The 16,961-nt window shown below is 43.7% G+C and overlaps 1 protein-coding gene across 1 annotated transcript in view; it reads right to left on the bottom strand.

Annotated features, from left to right (window-relative positions):
* The window catches only part of LOC138747501 (collagen alpha-6(VI) chain-like), a 151,849-nt gene that overhangs the window by 48,535 nt on the left and 86,353 nt on the right, over positions 1-16,961 (bottom strand). The window contains exons 18-23 of the mRNA XM_069906770.1: positions 15,551-15,613; positions 13,677-13,739; positions 9,384-9,446; positions 5,255-5,305; positions 921-956; positions 758-820 (exon numbers count right to left, since the gene is read on the bottom strand). Of these exons, the coding sequence (XP_069762871.1) occupies positions 758-820; positions 921-956; positions 5,255-5,305; positions 9,384-9,446; positions 13,677-13,739; positions 15,551-15,613 (339 nt within the window). The remainder of the gene's footprint in view (positions 1-757; positions 821-920; positions 957-5,254; positions 5,306-9,383; positions 9,447-13,676; positions 13,740-15,550; positions 15,614-16,961) is intronic.

The following is a 16,961-nucleotide window of genomic DNA, read 5'->3' on the forward strand; positions in this document are numbered from 1 at the left end:
AAAGAAACTTGAGCTCTCTTAAAACAACTATATTTTATTAGCTATAGCCTCAAGACTGGGTGCAGCCATCCATCTTGATTCCAACCAAAGCTCCAACAAATTAGGCTTTGACTCCTTATAGTGGTCAGGAGGATTGCTAGTGCTCGATCATTACAGTTTAGGGAGTAAATCACAAAATTCTGTAGACACCATGGTTGAAGTAAAAAAAAAACACACAATGCTGGAGAATCTCAGCAGGTCAAACAGTGTCCTTTATGTAGCAAAGGTAAAGACACAGAACTGATGTTTCGGACTCACACCCTGCTGAACTTCTCCAGCAATTGTGTGTGTTTCTACAGTTTAGGGAGCATGACTTATGAAAACAGGTTGAGTGAACTCGGCCTTTCCTCCTTGGAAGATGAGAGACGACCTGATAAAGGAGTTTAAGATGATGAGAGGCATTGATAGTGTTACGAACTAACAACCCTTTAAATTATTTTTGGGACTAAAGGGACATTGTTAGCATGCAGATATGGGGAGAACGTAAAACGCTATTACAGGCAGCGTGGGATTCGAGCCCATGTCACCGACGCTGTTACAACATGGTGCTAACCACTAAGCCATCCGTGCCACCCTTAAAAGTCAATACATTTAAGTTCCCACTGTGAACTACAATCTAACTGTAATAATATTTTAATGTAAAACTTTATTCGATTGTCAAGCAGTCCTTTATCATGATATGGTAGGAGTATGTAATGTTTTTCAGTGAAGTTCCTACCCTATTCCCTTTCATTCCTTTAGGCCCTCGTTCACCATTTTGACCTGGTTTTCCACGTTCTCCCTAGAGTCATGAAAACAAACAGAAGAGAAAATACGGGTCATCTTCTGCAGTACATATAATCCAAAGATGAGAAGTAAACATGACAAAATATTAAACATACTTTTATGCCAATGATGCCCTGAGGTCCTCTTTCTCCCTGCAGTTAAATAAAAAGAATTAATGCATTAATATTTCCGTGTTGAAGCGGGGCTAAAGAATGGAATGTAATTTTGATTTTCAACCACATATGTTAGATGGGCAAATGCAGTGTTTGTCTTTGCTCTTCTCAGCGTTTTCTCATCCTGCTTTTAGAATTTTGTTCGCCACAGAACATTGGTATTAATTCGTATTTATCCACTGAAAAGGAGTTTTATTTTAAACTTATTCTGAGTTACATTGTCAACGAGTTTCAAAAAAAAAGGGTGGGAGAGTAATGGAAGGTGGCTTACCTGAAACTTTGCTGACCTTTAAAATGGGTCCGGGATTGTGTTCTAACTGACCCCTGCTCATCTGTCTGCAAGAGCATCACAGCATTCCAAAAGCAACTTTATTCTTTGGAGCGTAAAAGGTTGAGAGGGGATTTGATTGAGGTATTTAAAATTATTAGGGCTATAGATAGAGTGGGCGTGGAGAGGCTTTTTCCCCTTTAAGAAAGGGGGAGATGCAAACAAGAGGACACGAGCTGAAAGTTAGGGGCAAAAGTTTAGAGGAACCATGAGGGGGGACTTCTTGACTCAGGGAGTGGTGGGTGTGTGGAATGAGCTTCCAGATGATGTGGTGGAGGCAGGCTCAATATTAGAATTTAAGGCAAAATTGGATATGTATATGGACGGGAAAGGAATGGAGGGTTATGGGTTGAGGGTAGGTCAATGGGGTTAGGTGGGAGAAAGTGGTCGGCATGGACTAGAAGGGCCAGGTTGGCCTGTTTCTGTGCTGTAATTGTTAAATGGTTTTATCTTCTTTGGCTTGGCTTCGCGGACGAAGATTTATGGAGGGGGTAAAAAGTCCACGTCAGCTGCAGGCTCGTTTGTGGCTGACCAGTCCGATGCGGGACAGGCAGACACGATTGCAGCGGTTGCAAGGGAAAATTGGTTGGTTGGGGTTGGGTGTTGGGTTTTTCCTCCTTTGCCTTTTGTCAGTGAGGTGGGCTCTGCGGTCTTCTTCAAAGGAGGTTGCTGCCCGCCAAACTGTGAGGCGCCAAGATGCACGGTTTGAGGCGTTATCAGCCCACTGGCGGTGGTCAATGTGGCAGGCACCAAGAGATTTCTTTAGGCAGTCCTTGTACCTTTTCTTTGGTGCACCTCTGTCACGGTGGCCAGTGGAGAGCTCGCCATATAATACGATCTTGGGAAGGCGATGGTCCTCCATTCTGGAGACGTGACCCATCCAGCGCAGCTGGATCTTCAGCAGCGTGGACTCGATGCTGTCGACCTCTGCCATCTCGAGTACCTCGACGTTAGGGGTGTGAGCGCTCCAATGGATGTTGAGGATGGAGCGGAGACAACGCTGGTGGAAGCGTTCTAGGAGCCATAGGTGGTGCCGGTAGAGGACCCATGATTCGGAGCCGAACAGGAGTGTGGGTATGACAACGGCTCTGTATACGCTTATCTTTGTGAGGTTTTTCAGTTGGTTGTTTTTCCAGACTCTTTTGTGTAGTCTTCCAAAGGCGCTATTTGCCTTGGCGAGTCTGTTGTCTATCTCATTGTCGATCCTTGCATCTGATGAAATGGTGCAGCCGAGATAGGTAAACTGGTTGACCGTTTTGAGTTTTGTGTGCCCGATGGAGATGTGGGGGGGCTGGTAGTCATGGTGGGGAGCTGGCTGATGGAGGACCTCAGTTTTCTTCAGGCTGACTTCCAGGCCAAACATTTTGGCAGTTTCCGCAAAGCAAGACGTCAAGCGCTGAAGAGCTGGCTCTGAATGGGCAACTAAAGCGGCATCATCTGCAAAGAGTAGTTCACGGACAAGTTTCTCTTGTGTCTTGGTGTGAGCTTGCAGGCGCCTCAGATTGAAGAGACTGCCATCCGTGCGGTACCGGATGTAAACAGCGTCTTCATTGTTGGGGTCTTTCATGGCTTGGTTCAGCATCATGCTGAAGAAGATTGAAAAGAGGGTTGGTGCGAGAACACAGCCTTGCTTCACGCCATTGTTAATGGAGAAGGGTTCAGAGAGCTCATTGCTGTATCTGACCCGACCTTGTTGGTTTTCGTGCAGTTGGATAATCATGTTGAGGAACTTTGGGGGACATCCGATGCGCTCTAGTATTTGCCAAAGCCCTTTCCTGCTCACGGTGTCGAAGGCTTTGGTGAGGTCAACAAAGGTGATGTAGAGTCCTTTGTTTTGTTCTCTACACTTTTCTTGGAGCTGTCTGAGGGCAAAGACCATGTCAGTGGTTCCTCTGTTTGCGCGAAAGCCGCACTGTGATTCTGGGAGAATATTCTCAGCGACACTAGGTATTATTCTATTTAGTAGAATCCTAGCGAAGATTTTGCCTGCAATGGAGAGCAACGTGATTCCCCTGTAGTTTGAGCAGTCTGATTTCTCGCCTTTGTTTTTGTACAGGGTGATGATGGTGGCATCACGAAGATCCTGAGGCATTTTACCTTGGTCCCAACAAAGCTTGAAAAACTCATGCAGTTTGGCATGCAGAGTTTTGCCGCCAGCCTTCCAGACTTCTGGGGGGATTCCATCCATACCTGCTGCTTTGCCACTTTTCAGTTGGGCGCCTCCTGTTGGAGCTCTGCGCAGAACAGCGGCTTGTCATTACAAACACCCTTTTTCAGCAGAGGGACAGCCTTAAGACCACCTGGATGCATCCCCGATCCAAACACTGGCACCTCCTGGACTACATCCTGGTGCGAGAAAGTGACAAACAAGATGTGCTCCACACCAGGGTCATGCCTAGCGCGGAATGCCACACTGACCACCGGCTGGTTCGCTGCAAGCTCAACCTTCACTTCAAGCCAAAGCCCAGGAACAATAAAGCCCCCAGAAAGAGGTTCAATGTTGGAAAACTGCAGTCAGACGAAGCGAGAGGAAACTTCCAGGCAAACCTCAAAGCAAAGCTCGACGTTGCAACCCGCCTCACGGACCCGTCCCCTGAAACCCTCTGGGATCAGTTGAAGACTACCATACTGCAATCCACTGAAGAGGTACTGGGCTTCTCCTCCAGGAAAAACAAGGACTGGTTTGACGAAAACAGCCAGGAAATCCAGGAGCTGCTGGCAAAGAAGCGAGCTGCCCACCAGGCTCACCTTACAAAGCCGTCCTGTCCAGAGAAGAAACAAGCCTTCCGTCGCGCATGCAGCCATCTTCAGCGCAAACTCCGGGAGATCCAAAATGAGTGGTGGACTAGCCTCGCCAAACGAACACAGCTCAGCGCGGACATTGGCGACTTCAGGGGTTTCTACGAGGCTCTAAAGGCTGTGTACGGCCCCTCACCCCAAGTCCAAAGCCCGCTGCGCAGCTCAGACGGCAAAGTCCTCCTCAGCGACAAGATCTCCATCCTCAACCGATGGTCAGAACACTTCCAATCTCTTTTCAGTACCAACCGCTCAGTCCAAGATTCCGCCCTGCTCCAGCTCCCTCAACAGCCCCTAAGGCTAGAGCTGGATGAGCTTCCCACCCTGGATGAGACATATAAGGCAATCGAACAAATGGTTTTATATATATATATATATGTATATGTGTTAAAATTGAATTGCAGTCACCGCCTCAGCTGGAAGCTCGTTCCAAACCCCCACCACTCTCTGGGTGAAGAAGTTTCCCCTCTACTTTTCCCCTTTCACCCTAAAGCCATGTCTTCTGGTTTGTATCTCACCTACCTTACTACCCGAGTGTAAAGATTAAAACCTTGTGTTTATGATTTGTGGTTGTCTTATGACCATCCCTTTAAGGATGAATTGTTTTTTGTAGTGTTACCCAAGTTACTATGATGTCATATGTGGTAATATCCATGCGTACCTGGAGTTCTCTTTCTTGGAATAACCATGGAAGGAGAGTAAGGTCAAAATACTTTTCTTTGAATTCATCTTAATTCATTCTAATCATCTTAATAATCATTTTAATTTGCTTATTTGTTTGAAGTGGAATAAAATAATAACATTATTATTTTACAGTAGGTTTCCTTATGAAAATGTCAATCCGAAGTTATTCAAAATTCTTTCCTTTTACCAACTAATTAAAGGCTACATAAAGCTGCAATTACGAAGTTTGATTTATTTGGATTGATAAGATGCAATTCGGAATATCGATGCTTACATTTCCTTGAAGAAGGCGTTTTAAATTTGGTAAATATTAGAAGCTGGGAAATGTCATCTAGACCGAGCTTTGTGCATTTTTGGAACATTGTACATTATTATCAGCATTGCTTACAAGTGACAGTGATGGGTGTCAAGACACAGTAAAGAGAAAGATTCAGATATTACAAGACTAAAGTTTTATTTATGTTGTTACCTTTTTTCCTTTTGGGCCTTGAGGACCAAATCCATCTTTGCCATCCAGTCCCTGCATGGTAAACAAGATAGTGTACATGTATAGTCTAATATGGTGGTATCGTGAACAGATGAAGTAATTGAAGTTTCCAGAAGTACCTCATTGCTGATTCGTGATGGTTGGAAAATCACCACAACACCTGCTCATTCCATTTACGTTACGTCACATGATAAAGGGCACTTCACTGGATCACAACTTCCAAAAATTTATACAGTTGAAGTCCAAAAATCTGAATGCCAGAAATCTAGCTGAGAATCCAGACTTTTTTGAAAACTCTCAAACCTTTAAAAAAATTTACTGGGCTTTTGTGTGCATGCATAAGCACCACAGGTGAATATTGGCCCTTTATTTTTTCTTGAAAACTGCTCTGTTCGATAATTGAAGCATGCTGCATTTGCCAATGAATAAGCTATCAGAATTTACCTGTTCAACTCTTCTTCATTCCTCCTTCAATTTGAATTTTAAAAGTACTTCCTGAGAATCCGGAAAATCAGTGAATCTGGCTCTTCCAGCCCATGAACCCATTCTGCCCAATTCCACCCAATTAATTACAACCCCTGCACATCTTGAAGGTTGGAAAGAAACCGGAGCATGTGGAGGAAACCCCCGCAGACATGGGTCGAACATACACTCAGCATCTTGTGAACTAAATTTTCTCTTTTAATCTGAATTCTGAGAGTCCTATCAGGTAATTCAAGTAAAACTTTCACAAGTCCTGGATCATGAATGCTATTGTTGTGAATTTTGATCAGCAATCCCCAACACGAACTAAATGATGGGACTTCCTCTCATCGCAGATGCTGCTTGATGTCTGCTTTTATTTCAGATGTCTGGAATCTGTCATTGTTTTGTATTTATTTACAGGAGAATTGAATGTAGTTGACAGAGCTCTGCAGTTGTAGTTCATCTAATTAATTTTAACATTGGCATGTTTGTAGTCCACACCTAAGACCAATGAGCATGCAAACATTACATAGTTGGAGAACAGAAATCTACAGCTCAGTACCGACCCTTCAGCCCACAGTGATGTGCCATCCAAAGAAACAACTGAAATGTCTGCCTAGAATTTCCCTATTGCATTAATGTGGCAAACCACTGTTACACCGTGATTGGCTGCTTCTGACTGGGCATGCCACCGTCCCCGCCCCGAGACCGATCCTACCCATAGCCCCTTGCAAGCCACCTTTTTACTTTTGCTCTGAACAGGTGGATGGTTGTTTAATAGTATTCCGATCTTTAGCCATTAAAAGCCTGATAGTTTCACTAACTCGGCCTTTTGTGAATCATTGATGGTACATAAATAACCTTACATTTTTCTCAGTTCCATGTACCTTTCCAGTGGTCTCTTAAAAGATCCAATTGCACCTGACTGCATCACCATTGAACCTACTATTCTCTGTGTGAAAACTTACATCATAACCCAAACCCTTACTCCCAAGCACCTTAAATATATGACCCCTTATGGTAGCCATTTCAGACCTGGGAAAAAGCTTCAGGCCTCTCATCTTGTACACTTCTATTAGGACCCCTCCCATCTTCCATCTCTCTAAGGACAAAAGACCAAGTTCACCCAACCTCTGTTCATAGGACACTAACAGCACAGAAACAAGACCCTTCAGCCCTTCTAGTCTATGCGCAAACATTTTTTCATTCATTTTTCAGCTGAAGTGATGAATGCAGGCTCAATTTTAATATTTAAGAAGTGTTTGGAGAGGTACATGGATGGGAGAAGTATGGAGGGCTATATACTGGGTACAGGTCAGTGAGACTAGGCCTCTCCCATCCACTTACCTCTCCAAACTCTTCTTAAATATTAAAATTGAGCCTGCATTTACCAATTTAGCTGAAAGCTCATTCCCACAACCCACTCATGTTCCCCCTAAATGTTTCCCCTTTCACTCTTAATCCATGTCCTCTAGTTTGTATCTCACCTACCCTCAGTAGAAAATATTCTGTCTACATTTACCTTGGCTATCATAATTTCAAATACCTCTATCAAATCTCCCCATTCTACTACACTCTAGGGAATAAAATCCTAATCTGTTTAACCTTTCCCTGTAGCTCAGTTCCTGACATCCGGGCATCATCCTAGTAAATCTTCTCTGCACTCTTTCTATCTTATTGATATCTTTCCTGTAGTTAGGTGACCAACACTGCACACAATACTCCAAATGTGGCCTCACCAATGTCTTATACAACTTTATATCCCAACTCCTATACTCTATACTTTGATTTATGAAGGCCAATATGCCCTATCTACCTGTGATGCCACTTTCAGGGAATTATGTATCTGTATTCCCAGATCCCTCTGTTCTACTGCCCTCATCATGTACGCCCTTTCTTGGTTTATCCTTCCAAACTGCAACACCTCACACTTGTCTGCATTAAATTCCATCTGCCATTTTTCAGCCCATTATTCTAGATGGTCCTGATCCCTCTGCAAGCTTTGAAAACCTTCATCACTGTCCACAACACCTCCAATCTTAGTGTCGTCTGCAAATCTGCAGATCAAATTTACCACATTATCATCCAGATCACTGATATGGACGACAAACAACAATGGTCCCAGCACCAATTCCTGAGGCACACCACTAGTCACAGGCCTTCAGTCTGAGAAGCAATCATCCACCACTACTCTCCCATCCAGCCACTGTTGAATCCAATTCACTACTTCACCATGTATACCTAGTGTCTGTACCTTCCTGACTTATCTCCCATGCAAGACCTTGTCAAGGACCTTAGCACACCTTTTCCTTCGTCAACTTTCCTGATAACCTCCACAAAAATCTCTATAAGTTTGGTTAAACATGACCAACCTTGCACAAGGCCACATTGACTAAACCTACTCAGTTTCTGGCTCCAAATAATTGTATATCCAAACTCTTAGAACACCTTCCAATAATTTACCTACTACTGATGTCAGGCTGACCAGCCTATACTTACTAGGGTTACTTTTTGGGCTTTTTAAAACAACGGAATAGCATGAGCTACCCTACAATCCTACAGTACCTCACCTGTGGCTGAGGACATTAGTCTCCCTCAAGGACTGAGGGAATATCATGTCAGGCCCGAGGGATTTATCTACCTCTGTTCACTGTAAGGCACCAAACATCTCCTCGTCCTTAATCTCTATATGTTCCCTGCCACTACTGCTTGTTTCCCTTCTTCCTTATACACCATGCCAGTTTCCTGAGTAAATACTGATGCAAAAAAAACTCCCCATCTCATTAGGCTCCACACATAGATGACCACTCTGATCTTCTACGGGGCCAATTTTGTCCCCTACTATCCTTTTACTTTCAATATACTTGTAGAAACCCTTCAGGTTGACCTTCACTTTATCTGCCAAAGCAAACTCACGTCTTCTCCTTGTCTTCCTGATTTCCTTCTTGAGCATTTTCTTACATTTTCTATACTCTTCTCATAATCTTCTAGTGGTTAGCGCAAGGCCTTTGAAGCGCCAGTGATTGGGCCTGGGGTTCGAATCCTGCATTGTCTATAAGGAGTCTGTACGTTCTCCCCGTGTCTGCATGGGCTTCCCCGAGGGCTCCAGTTACCTCCCACCATTCGAAAACATGTAGGTAAATTGGGTGTAAGTTGGACGGCGTGGACTCGTGGGCCGAAACGACCTGTTACCACTGTGCTGTATGTCTACATTTAAAATTTAAATTTATCTCATATGCTTCTTGTTGCCTACATCTGCTATACACCTCTTCCACTTCACTCAAGATTGCTAATACCCCTTGAAATCAAAGGTTTTCTATGCCTGTTATTAAAATTATCTTTTTCTGCCTGTTAAAATTTTTGATATTTGACATATAGAAAAGGGTCAACACAATACCTTGAATTGTTACCAAACATACCAATTAACTCATTAAAATCATTTAATTGATTAAACAGGTCTCACAAATCAGGGCTATGAACTAAGAGTATATATTTGCAGGCGTAGGAGATCCAGGCTACAAGTTAAGACTATAAATCGGTGGGTCTCGAAGATTAAGGGAAGTGTTTAGGGCGACAAAAGTAATTGGCTCATTGGTCATTGATTAGGAAACTATTTCCTGGAAGGAGTGCATTTAATAAAACTCACCATTCTGCCACGAACTCCAAGGGGTCCACTTATACCTTTCTCTCCAAGATTTCCAGGTGAACCCTGTTAAATAATCACCATTGATTAATTAACAACAAAAATATGAACCTCTAAGTTCGGGAAGACTTCCTGAAGCTGCCAGGCTCCCCACGCTTCAACTCTGCCGAAGGTCTGTCAGCGCCACCTTCCCAGACCTTTTGTTTAGCACCATGACCAGCTTTAGATAATCTTTTTTTTCTCTCTTCTTGTATATTTCATGGTGAACAATCATCCATCAGGTTGGAAGCCTGTGACAAGTGGGGTTCCTCAGGGATCGGTCCTGGGTCCCTTGTTGTTTATCATTTACATTAATGATTTGGAGGAGGGTGTGGTTAACTGGGTAAGCAAATATGCACATGACATGAAAAATAAGGGGAGTGGTGGATAGTGAGGAAGATTTTCTTGGATTACAGAAGGATTTGGTTTGTTTGGAAGAGTGGGCTGAAAGATGGCAGATGGAATTTAATGTAGACAAGTGTGAGGTGCTGCATTTCGGAAAAAATAACCAAAATAGAACATATGCAGTTAAGGGGAGGGTATTGAGATATGCAGAGGAAAAGAGGGACCTGGGGGCTATGGTACAGAGTTCATTGAAGGTGGATTCCCATGTAGACAGGGTGGATAAGAAGCCATATGTTGTGCTGGCCTTCATAAATCATAGTATAGAGTATAGGGGCTGGAAAGTGATTCTGCATCTATTTAAGGCATTGGTGAGGCCAACTTTGGAGTACTGTGCTCAGTTCTGGTCTCCAAATTATAGAAAGGATATAGATAAGGTGGAGAGGGTGCAGAGAAGATTAACAAGAAGGTTGCCTGGCTTACAACATCTAGAGTACGGAGAAAGATTAAGGAGACTGGGACTTTATTCATTGTAACGTAGATGGGAGAGAGGGGATTTGATAGAGGTATATAACATTATGAAGGGAAAAGATAGACTAGACATAAATAGACTCTTTCCCCCAAGGGCAGGGGAGGTTAGAACTAGAGGGCATAAGTTAAGGGTAAGGGGGCAAAACTTTAGGAGAAATATTAGAAGATGTCTTTTCACTCAGAGAGTGGTGGCAGAATGGAATGATCTTCCAGAAGAAATAGTTGCTGCAGGGTCCCTTCTGTCATTTAAGAGAAGGTTGGATGTGTACATGGATGTGAGGGGGGCTGGAGGGTCATGGACGGAGAGCGGGAAGGGGGAGCTAGTGGAGTTGTTTAGTGAACCAGCCCGGACTCGAAGGGCCGACATGGCCTGTTTCCACGCTGTAAACGGTTATTCGGTTTGAGGGAGGTGGACCTTTCTTCCAGGGTCACAAGGGGAGGAGTTACCAGGGAGCGAGTCGCCAATGGAGGATGGGCCAGCTCCCCATCGGCAGTCGCATATTCATATCACCACACCGGTTATGCTCAACAATCAGGAAGACAAATTGTATTTTGACCGTTGTTGCTCGATGATCTAATAATAAGAGTAAAGAATTTTCTCTGTTTTCTTCCAGTTTTCCAAGTGCTGCAAATGTTTTGATTCTCACATAAGTGTAGCAATCTCCCACTGTGATTATTTTTTGGCCCTGGTGAGACAGCATTTGGAATATTGTGTACAGATATGGTCCACTTTCTGCCAAAAGGATGTGATTGTTATGGATGGAGGGCAATGAAGGTTCACCAGTGTGGTGAAACCACAATTGTATCTGTAAATGAGATGGCCTTTCCTGGTTGACCCTGCCCTCACTGGCCGGCTCGTGACTCCTCCCCTTTCTCCCCCATAAAGGCCATCATGCCACAAGCCTGCCCCCAGTTCGAGTCTGGGTCAGGGCGAGCGAACAATGCAAAGGACGCTGTCCATCTCTTGCTAATAAAAGCCTTCAGTTCTTGTAACTTCAGCCTTTGCGTCATTGATCGTGCATCAGCCGGATAGATTCCTGGAACATCAGGTTCGTCGTATGAGGAGAGTTTAAACAGGCTGAGTCTGTAGAGTTGAAGGTTGTGGAGAATAAAGGATATCTGAGAAAATTGTATGTCATTATTAAATGCCTGACGTGACAGATGCACAGATGTTTCCCCAGTTGGGATGCCCAGAATTGAGTCACTCTCACAAAATAGGGGATCAGCCAACCAGGACTGAACTAAGATTATATTGTTTTTCACTCAGGGCAATAAATATTCAGAACTCCCCAGTTGAAAATATTGTCGCTAAGATGGTTATACTTCTGAAAGTCAAGGGAGGCGGAGTTTGCACAGGAAAGTGGAGCTGGGATAAAAGATCAGCCATGAGCTGATTGAAAGGTTAACCTGGATACCAGTGGCCTCCTCCCTCTGAAAGGCCGCAGTCCCTGTGGTAGAAAACTCCAGCAGCACATCACAAGAACGATAGCCGAGAAGTTGCTGGATTGGATTCAAACCCAGAACTCCAGTTCAGAGATGAGAATTGTGGTGCGCTGCAGTGTGGACAAACAAGCTCAAACTACGAAGGCTGGACTACAGGCTTTAATTAGCTTGAAACTGGCCCACAAAATTCAATCTCCCTTCTGGCTCTGTGAGCTTTACTGCCTATACAAAGGCTGGTGTGAGCCTTTATATGGTGCCAGTCTCCCTGCAAGTACAGTGGGTTGCCTCCTGCAGGCAGGAATCCAGACAGACAGACAGTCCTGTGGTTGTCTCACCACAAAAATGCTATCCATTGAACCACACAACGCAAGGAATTCTCAATCCGATCAAAGAGTGAACAGCTTTGGAACTATTTGGCATGTGCTAAGGCAACAACATGCTGATGAATCTCCGGCCTACATTCCCTACACTCTCCAGTCACTCACTTAGTCTGTCAGATTTCATTTAACTGAAATGAAATAAGGAAAACTTCTCTCCTGTTTACTTTGAGTACGTTTGAGGTTTTATCAGCTCTCAGCCTTAAGGAACAGCTATCAAAGTGGAGTCAGGATCTGACCCACAGGTGGTGTGGAGGTGGGTCAGAGATGCAAGTCTCAGCCATTATCTCAACAGAAACCAAAGGGAAGTACCCTTGTTACTGCTGTGTCAGATACAAGCACAGGAAAGAACAGGGAATCAAAGGAGGAGGAAGATCAGACCGTTCAGGAAAGTTGTTTGCATTGCAAAGATGAGTGTGCTTTAGAAGATGTTCACGGTTGGAGAAAAAGTCGCATGACGAGAAATCACATTAAGAAGTCACAAGGTCATGGGAATTGGAAGAAGGCCTAATTTCAGCAAAGATACTTTGTCATCATGTGGCCAATCTTGGATCTAATGTAGAGGACATGCCAATGCCTTGACTGAGTCAAAGACTGGAAATCGACTTGTAAGATCACTGATATATCCCACTCCTCCTTTTCTCTGTGTCTTGTCAATCATCACTTCCCATTTAAATTTCAACAGACCTGATGAAAAGCCGGCAACCGGAAATGTAAACTCTATTTTCTCCCCACTGATGTTGCCTCACCTACTGAGTTCTTCCATTATCTTCTGCTTCATCTTTTTTTAAAACACCTGCAACACTTTCCTTTCCCCTTATAACCATTTAGTTCCTGTTTGCCAGTCTCAACTGCAAAGAGTGGGTGTGAAGTTCACCTGCACGACAGAATTTCACCGTGATTATTCAATTTGAAAACTTGTAGGCAGTGTTAAATAAAAGTGAATGTTAACACTAAGCACCAGAAGAAGGTAAATATTGTGCTGTGATTTAAAATAGATGGGAAGAAGTTTTCTTCAATAAAAATGCCAACAAAGGTTTGACTGCAGGTCTCCCAATAGGTGGACAACGGTCTGTTGTTATAAAAGCATAAAACACAATGCTGGAGAAACTCAGCAACAGCTTTATATCACAAAGGTAAAGATACATAACCAACGTTACGGGCTTCATTCAGGACATGACAAAATGTAGGCAGATGACTGAATTAAATAATTGTTGATCCAGTGTAAGAAACTTCCTAGTGATTTAACTGGGTAGGGAGAGTTGAAAGGGTAGAAAAAATTCATTTGGATATCGTCAGTGTTCTCATCCTTGGCAACTACTAATGTGTTGATGATGGATACCTGCATCCAATGGGCTTCTTTTCCATCATGGTACATGATGGAGACTCTAACACTAACAACCCTGTATACATATAGGTCCAGGAGTGCTCCAATACAGAAATTAATAGAGATAGAAAGAAAAGGAAATGGAGACATTTGTTATATTCAACTTTACACTTTAAGCCATTTAATCCTTTAGCATTCCAGTCTTTTGCTGTAATAATAACAGAATATGCCACTTACATTTCGTCCTTTATATCCAGGGTTCCCCTCTATTCCCTGCTCACCTGGGCTTCCAGGTTGGCCCTGATGTATGGTTAAAAAGCATGACATTTAATTAAAATGGTGTCGCCAATTCTCTTAGATCAACTTTTCTCAGAGTCTGGGCATTTGAGTAAAAAATATTTAAAAAAAACAGTTTGACGTCACAGTTTTCCTTCCAAAGCCTAATTCAATGTGGGGACCTATGGATGTCAAGCTAATGGAGTGGAATTAATAAGGGGTGCTCACCTCAGAAAACAGCAGAATGTGGCCAGTTAGCGGAGCTGCCACCTGACAGCCCCAGTGACCTGGGTTCCCGTATAACCTTGGATGCTGCCTATATACAGTTCCCAGCACGGTTAGCAATAGATTCCAATCCCGCACTGTCTCTAAGGAGTGGGTATGATCTCCCCGTGCCAGCGTGGGTTTCCTCCGGGGGCTCCAGTTTCTCCCACTCTCAGAAACATAGGCTAATTGAGCGGCACGGTCTTGTGGGCCGGAAGAGCCTGTTACCAGGCCACGTGGCTAACTAAATTCAAGTTAAATTAAACTAAATTTTCCCTGTGACTAGCTTAGTTTCTCTTGGGTGCTCCAGCTTCCTCCACATCTCAAAGACATGAGTTGATAGGTTAGTGACCACTATAGCATGACTCTAACATGCAACAGGGCGGGGTGGGGGGTAGAATATGGAAAAAATAAAATGGGATTAGTGTAACTGGACACTGGGATGTTTGGCAGGGCCTCTTTCTGTGCTATATGTTTGTGAAATCATTGCAAATTATTCTTCTGAAAAGGGATCCATTTTCTCTCTGCGCAACTAGGACCATGTTCATCTATATCTTGCATACTCCAGTAGCTGCCTAAACGTATGAATTCCACCCCCTCCTGTGCCAGAGCATTTGAGATATCAATCACTCTCTGTGCATAAAGAAACTTAAACTTCAGATCTGCTTTAAAACTACTTCTCATCATAAACTTTGTTGATGCCCCTACAATGTGTGTGCACGTTATTGGAAAGATGTGATGGCTCAGTAGGGAGTGCAGAGATATTTCACAGACTGGAGGAATTTAGCTCAGCTCATTTTCCCTGGAGGACAGGAGGCCGAAGGGGGTCACCTGATCGATGTGTGTAAGATAAAGGTAGAGGAACAGTAGTCTTTCTTTTCCTCCAAGGTAGGGGCATCAACAAAGTTTATGGTGAGAAGTAGTTTTAATGCAGATCTGAAGTTTAAGTTTCTTTATGCACAGAGAGTGATTGATATCTCAAATGCTCTGGCACAGGAGGGGGTGGAATTCATACGTTTAGGCAGCTACTGGAGTATGCAAGATATAGATGAACATGGTCCTAGTGTGGCAAATAGGATTAGTTCAAATAGACAAACAGGTCGGAATGAATGAGGTGGGCCATCGGTGCTCTGTGATGAGTAAGGGATTACTTAAGGTGGGATGTGGATGGAAATAAACAGTTTGAAAACCACTGATTTAATTGTCCCTCATGGACTCATTATGTGCATGGTTTCAGAACTCCAAAGGAAATGGACCAATGACAATTTTTCTCAAGCAAATGATTTCAGTAACAATTGCATCTAGAGCAGTGGTTCTCAACCTTCCCTTCCCACCTTAAGCAATCCCTTACAAATCACAGAGCACTGATGGCATAGGGATTACTTAAAGCGGGATGTGAGTGGAAAGAAGGTTGAGAACCAATGCTGTATGTGATGTCATTTAGCCCCAAGCAGTAGAACAACATTTAAATCCCTGATGGTTCTAAAATGACCTGAGGTGTAAATCAGATAAGCAAACCCGAGCTGAAGTTCATCGTCATGGATACACCAAAATTCAGATTGATTACGCACCTGCTGACCTCGCATTCCCACCTCTCCTTTCGAGCCCTGTGATCCAGGGGTACCCGGGATTCCCTGTGAAGAGGAAGAGTCCTGATTGAAAATGGATTTTTATGATGGTGTTGCACCATGACAAATTATAATCGATTCTTTTATTATTTACCTGCAGATGTAGAAGAAAAGTCTTCACCATTTCAAATATTATGTCAGTAATTTATTTACTGTCTAGAAATGGATTCATAGCTCAAAAGTAACTGGGAAATGAGGCAAAGCATGTTTTGTGCATGGGTTCCTTCTTTAAACTTTCGTGGCATATGAGACCTGAGGCCCTGGTCTGGGATGGGCCAGTGGTGGTGATGGATCGTGGCCAGGGAATGGCCATTGCTGGGAATAGAGAAGGTCACACTTAACTCTGAGTGATCGGGGCCTTGAGGATGAGGTTAAGACTTCAAGGAAAGAGTGGGGTGCATTGGCCAACGTTAGCAAAACTAAGGAACTGATGGTGGACTTCATGAGGGGGAAATCAGGAGAACAAAATCCAGTTCCTCATCACAGGATCAGCAGGGGAAAGGGTGAAGAACTTCCAACACCTCTGATGGTCTCTCCGGGGGGCCTCCATGTCAATGGAATCACGAAGAAGAATGCCAGCGGCTATACTTTGAGAGGAGTTTGAGGAGATTGGGTACGTCACTGAAGATGTGCAAATTTCCACAGTTGTACAGTGGAGAGCATTCTGACTGGTTGCATCACTGGAGGTGAGGATGCACAGGACAAGAAAAGACTGCAGAGAGATGTGAACTTGACCAGCAGCAGCACGGGCACCAGCCTTCACTCCATTAAGAACATCCACTGAAGGAAGTAGCCTCTATCCTTAAGGATCCCCACCACCCAGGCCCTGCCCTTTTCACTCTGCTACCATCAGGAAGGAGATCCAGGAACATGAAGATGACACCCAACAGAACAAAAACAGCTTCTTCCCCTCACCCATCAGATTTCTGAATGGACAATGAACCATAAACAAGACCACACTTACTCTTCTTTTGCATGAATTTTGTTAAAAAATTGTAATTGATGGCAAATTTACACCTGTAATCCTGCCACAAATCAATGAATTTTGCTACAGGTTTATGACAATAAATTCAGATTCAGATTCGAATATCAGAGCTGGGAGATATAGTCCTCTGGGAAGCAGGATGGACCGGAATCTGATTGGGTTTAGTCCAGAGCTGAGGGCCTGAAGTGAAGCTACAGCAAAGGGATTTGGTGGGGATGGAACTGAGTGAAAAAGGTAAAATTAATACAGGGACAATAACCATCAGAATAGATCTTATAGATCAATGGGGTTGCATGGTTGGCATAGTGGTTAGTGCCACGCAGTTACAGTGCCAGTGATCTGGACGGGTGTTTGAATCCCACGACGTCT

Source organism: Narcine bancroftii, chromosome 1 (assembly GCF_036971445.1).
Source record: "Narcine bancroftii isolate sNarBan1 chromosome 1, sNarBan1.hap1, whole genome shotgun sequence".
Classification (NCBI taxonomy): Eukaryota; Metazoa; Chordata; class Chondrichthyes; order Torpediniformes; family Narcinidae; genus Narcine; species Narcine bancroftii.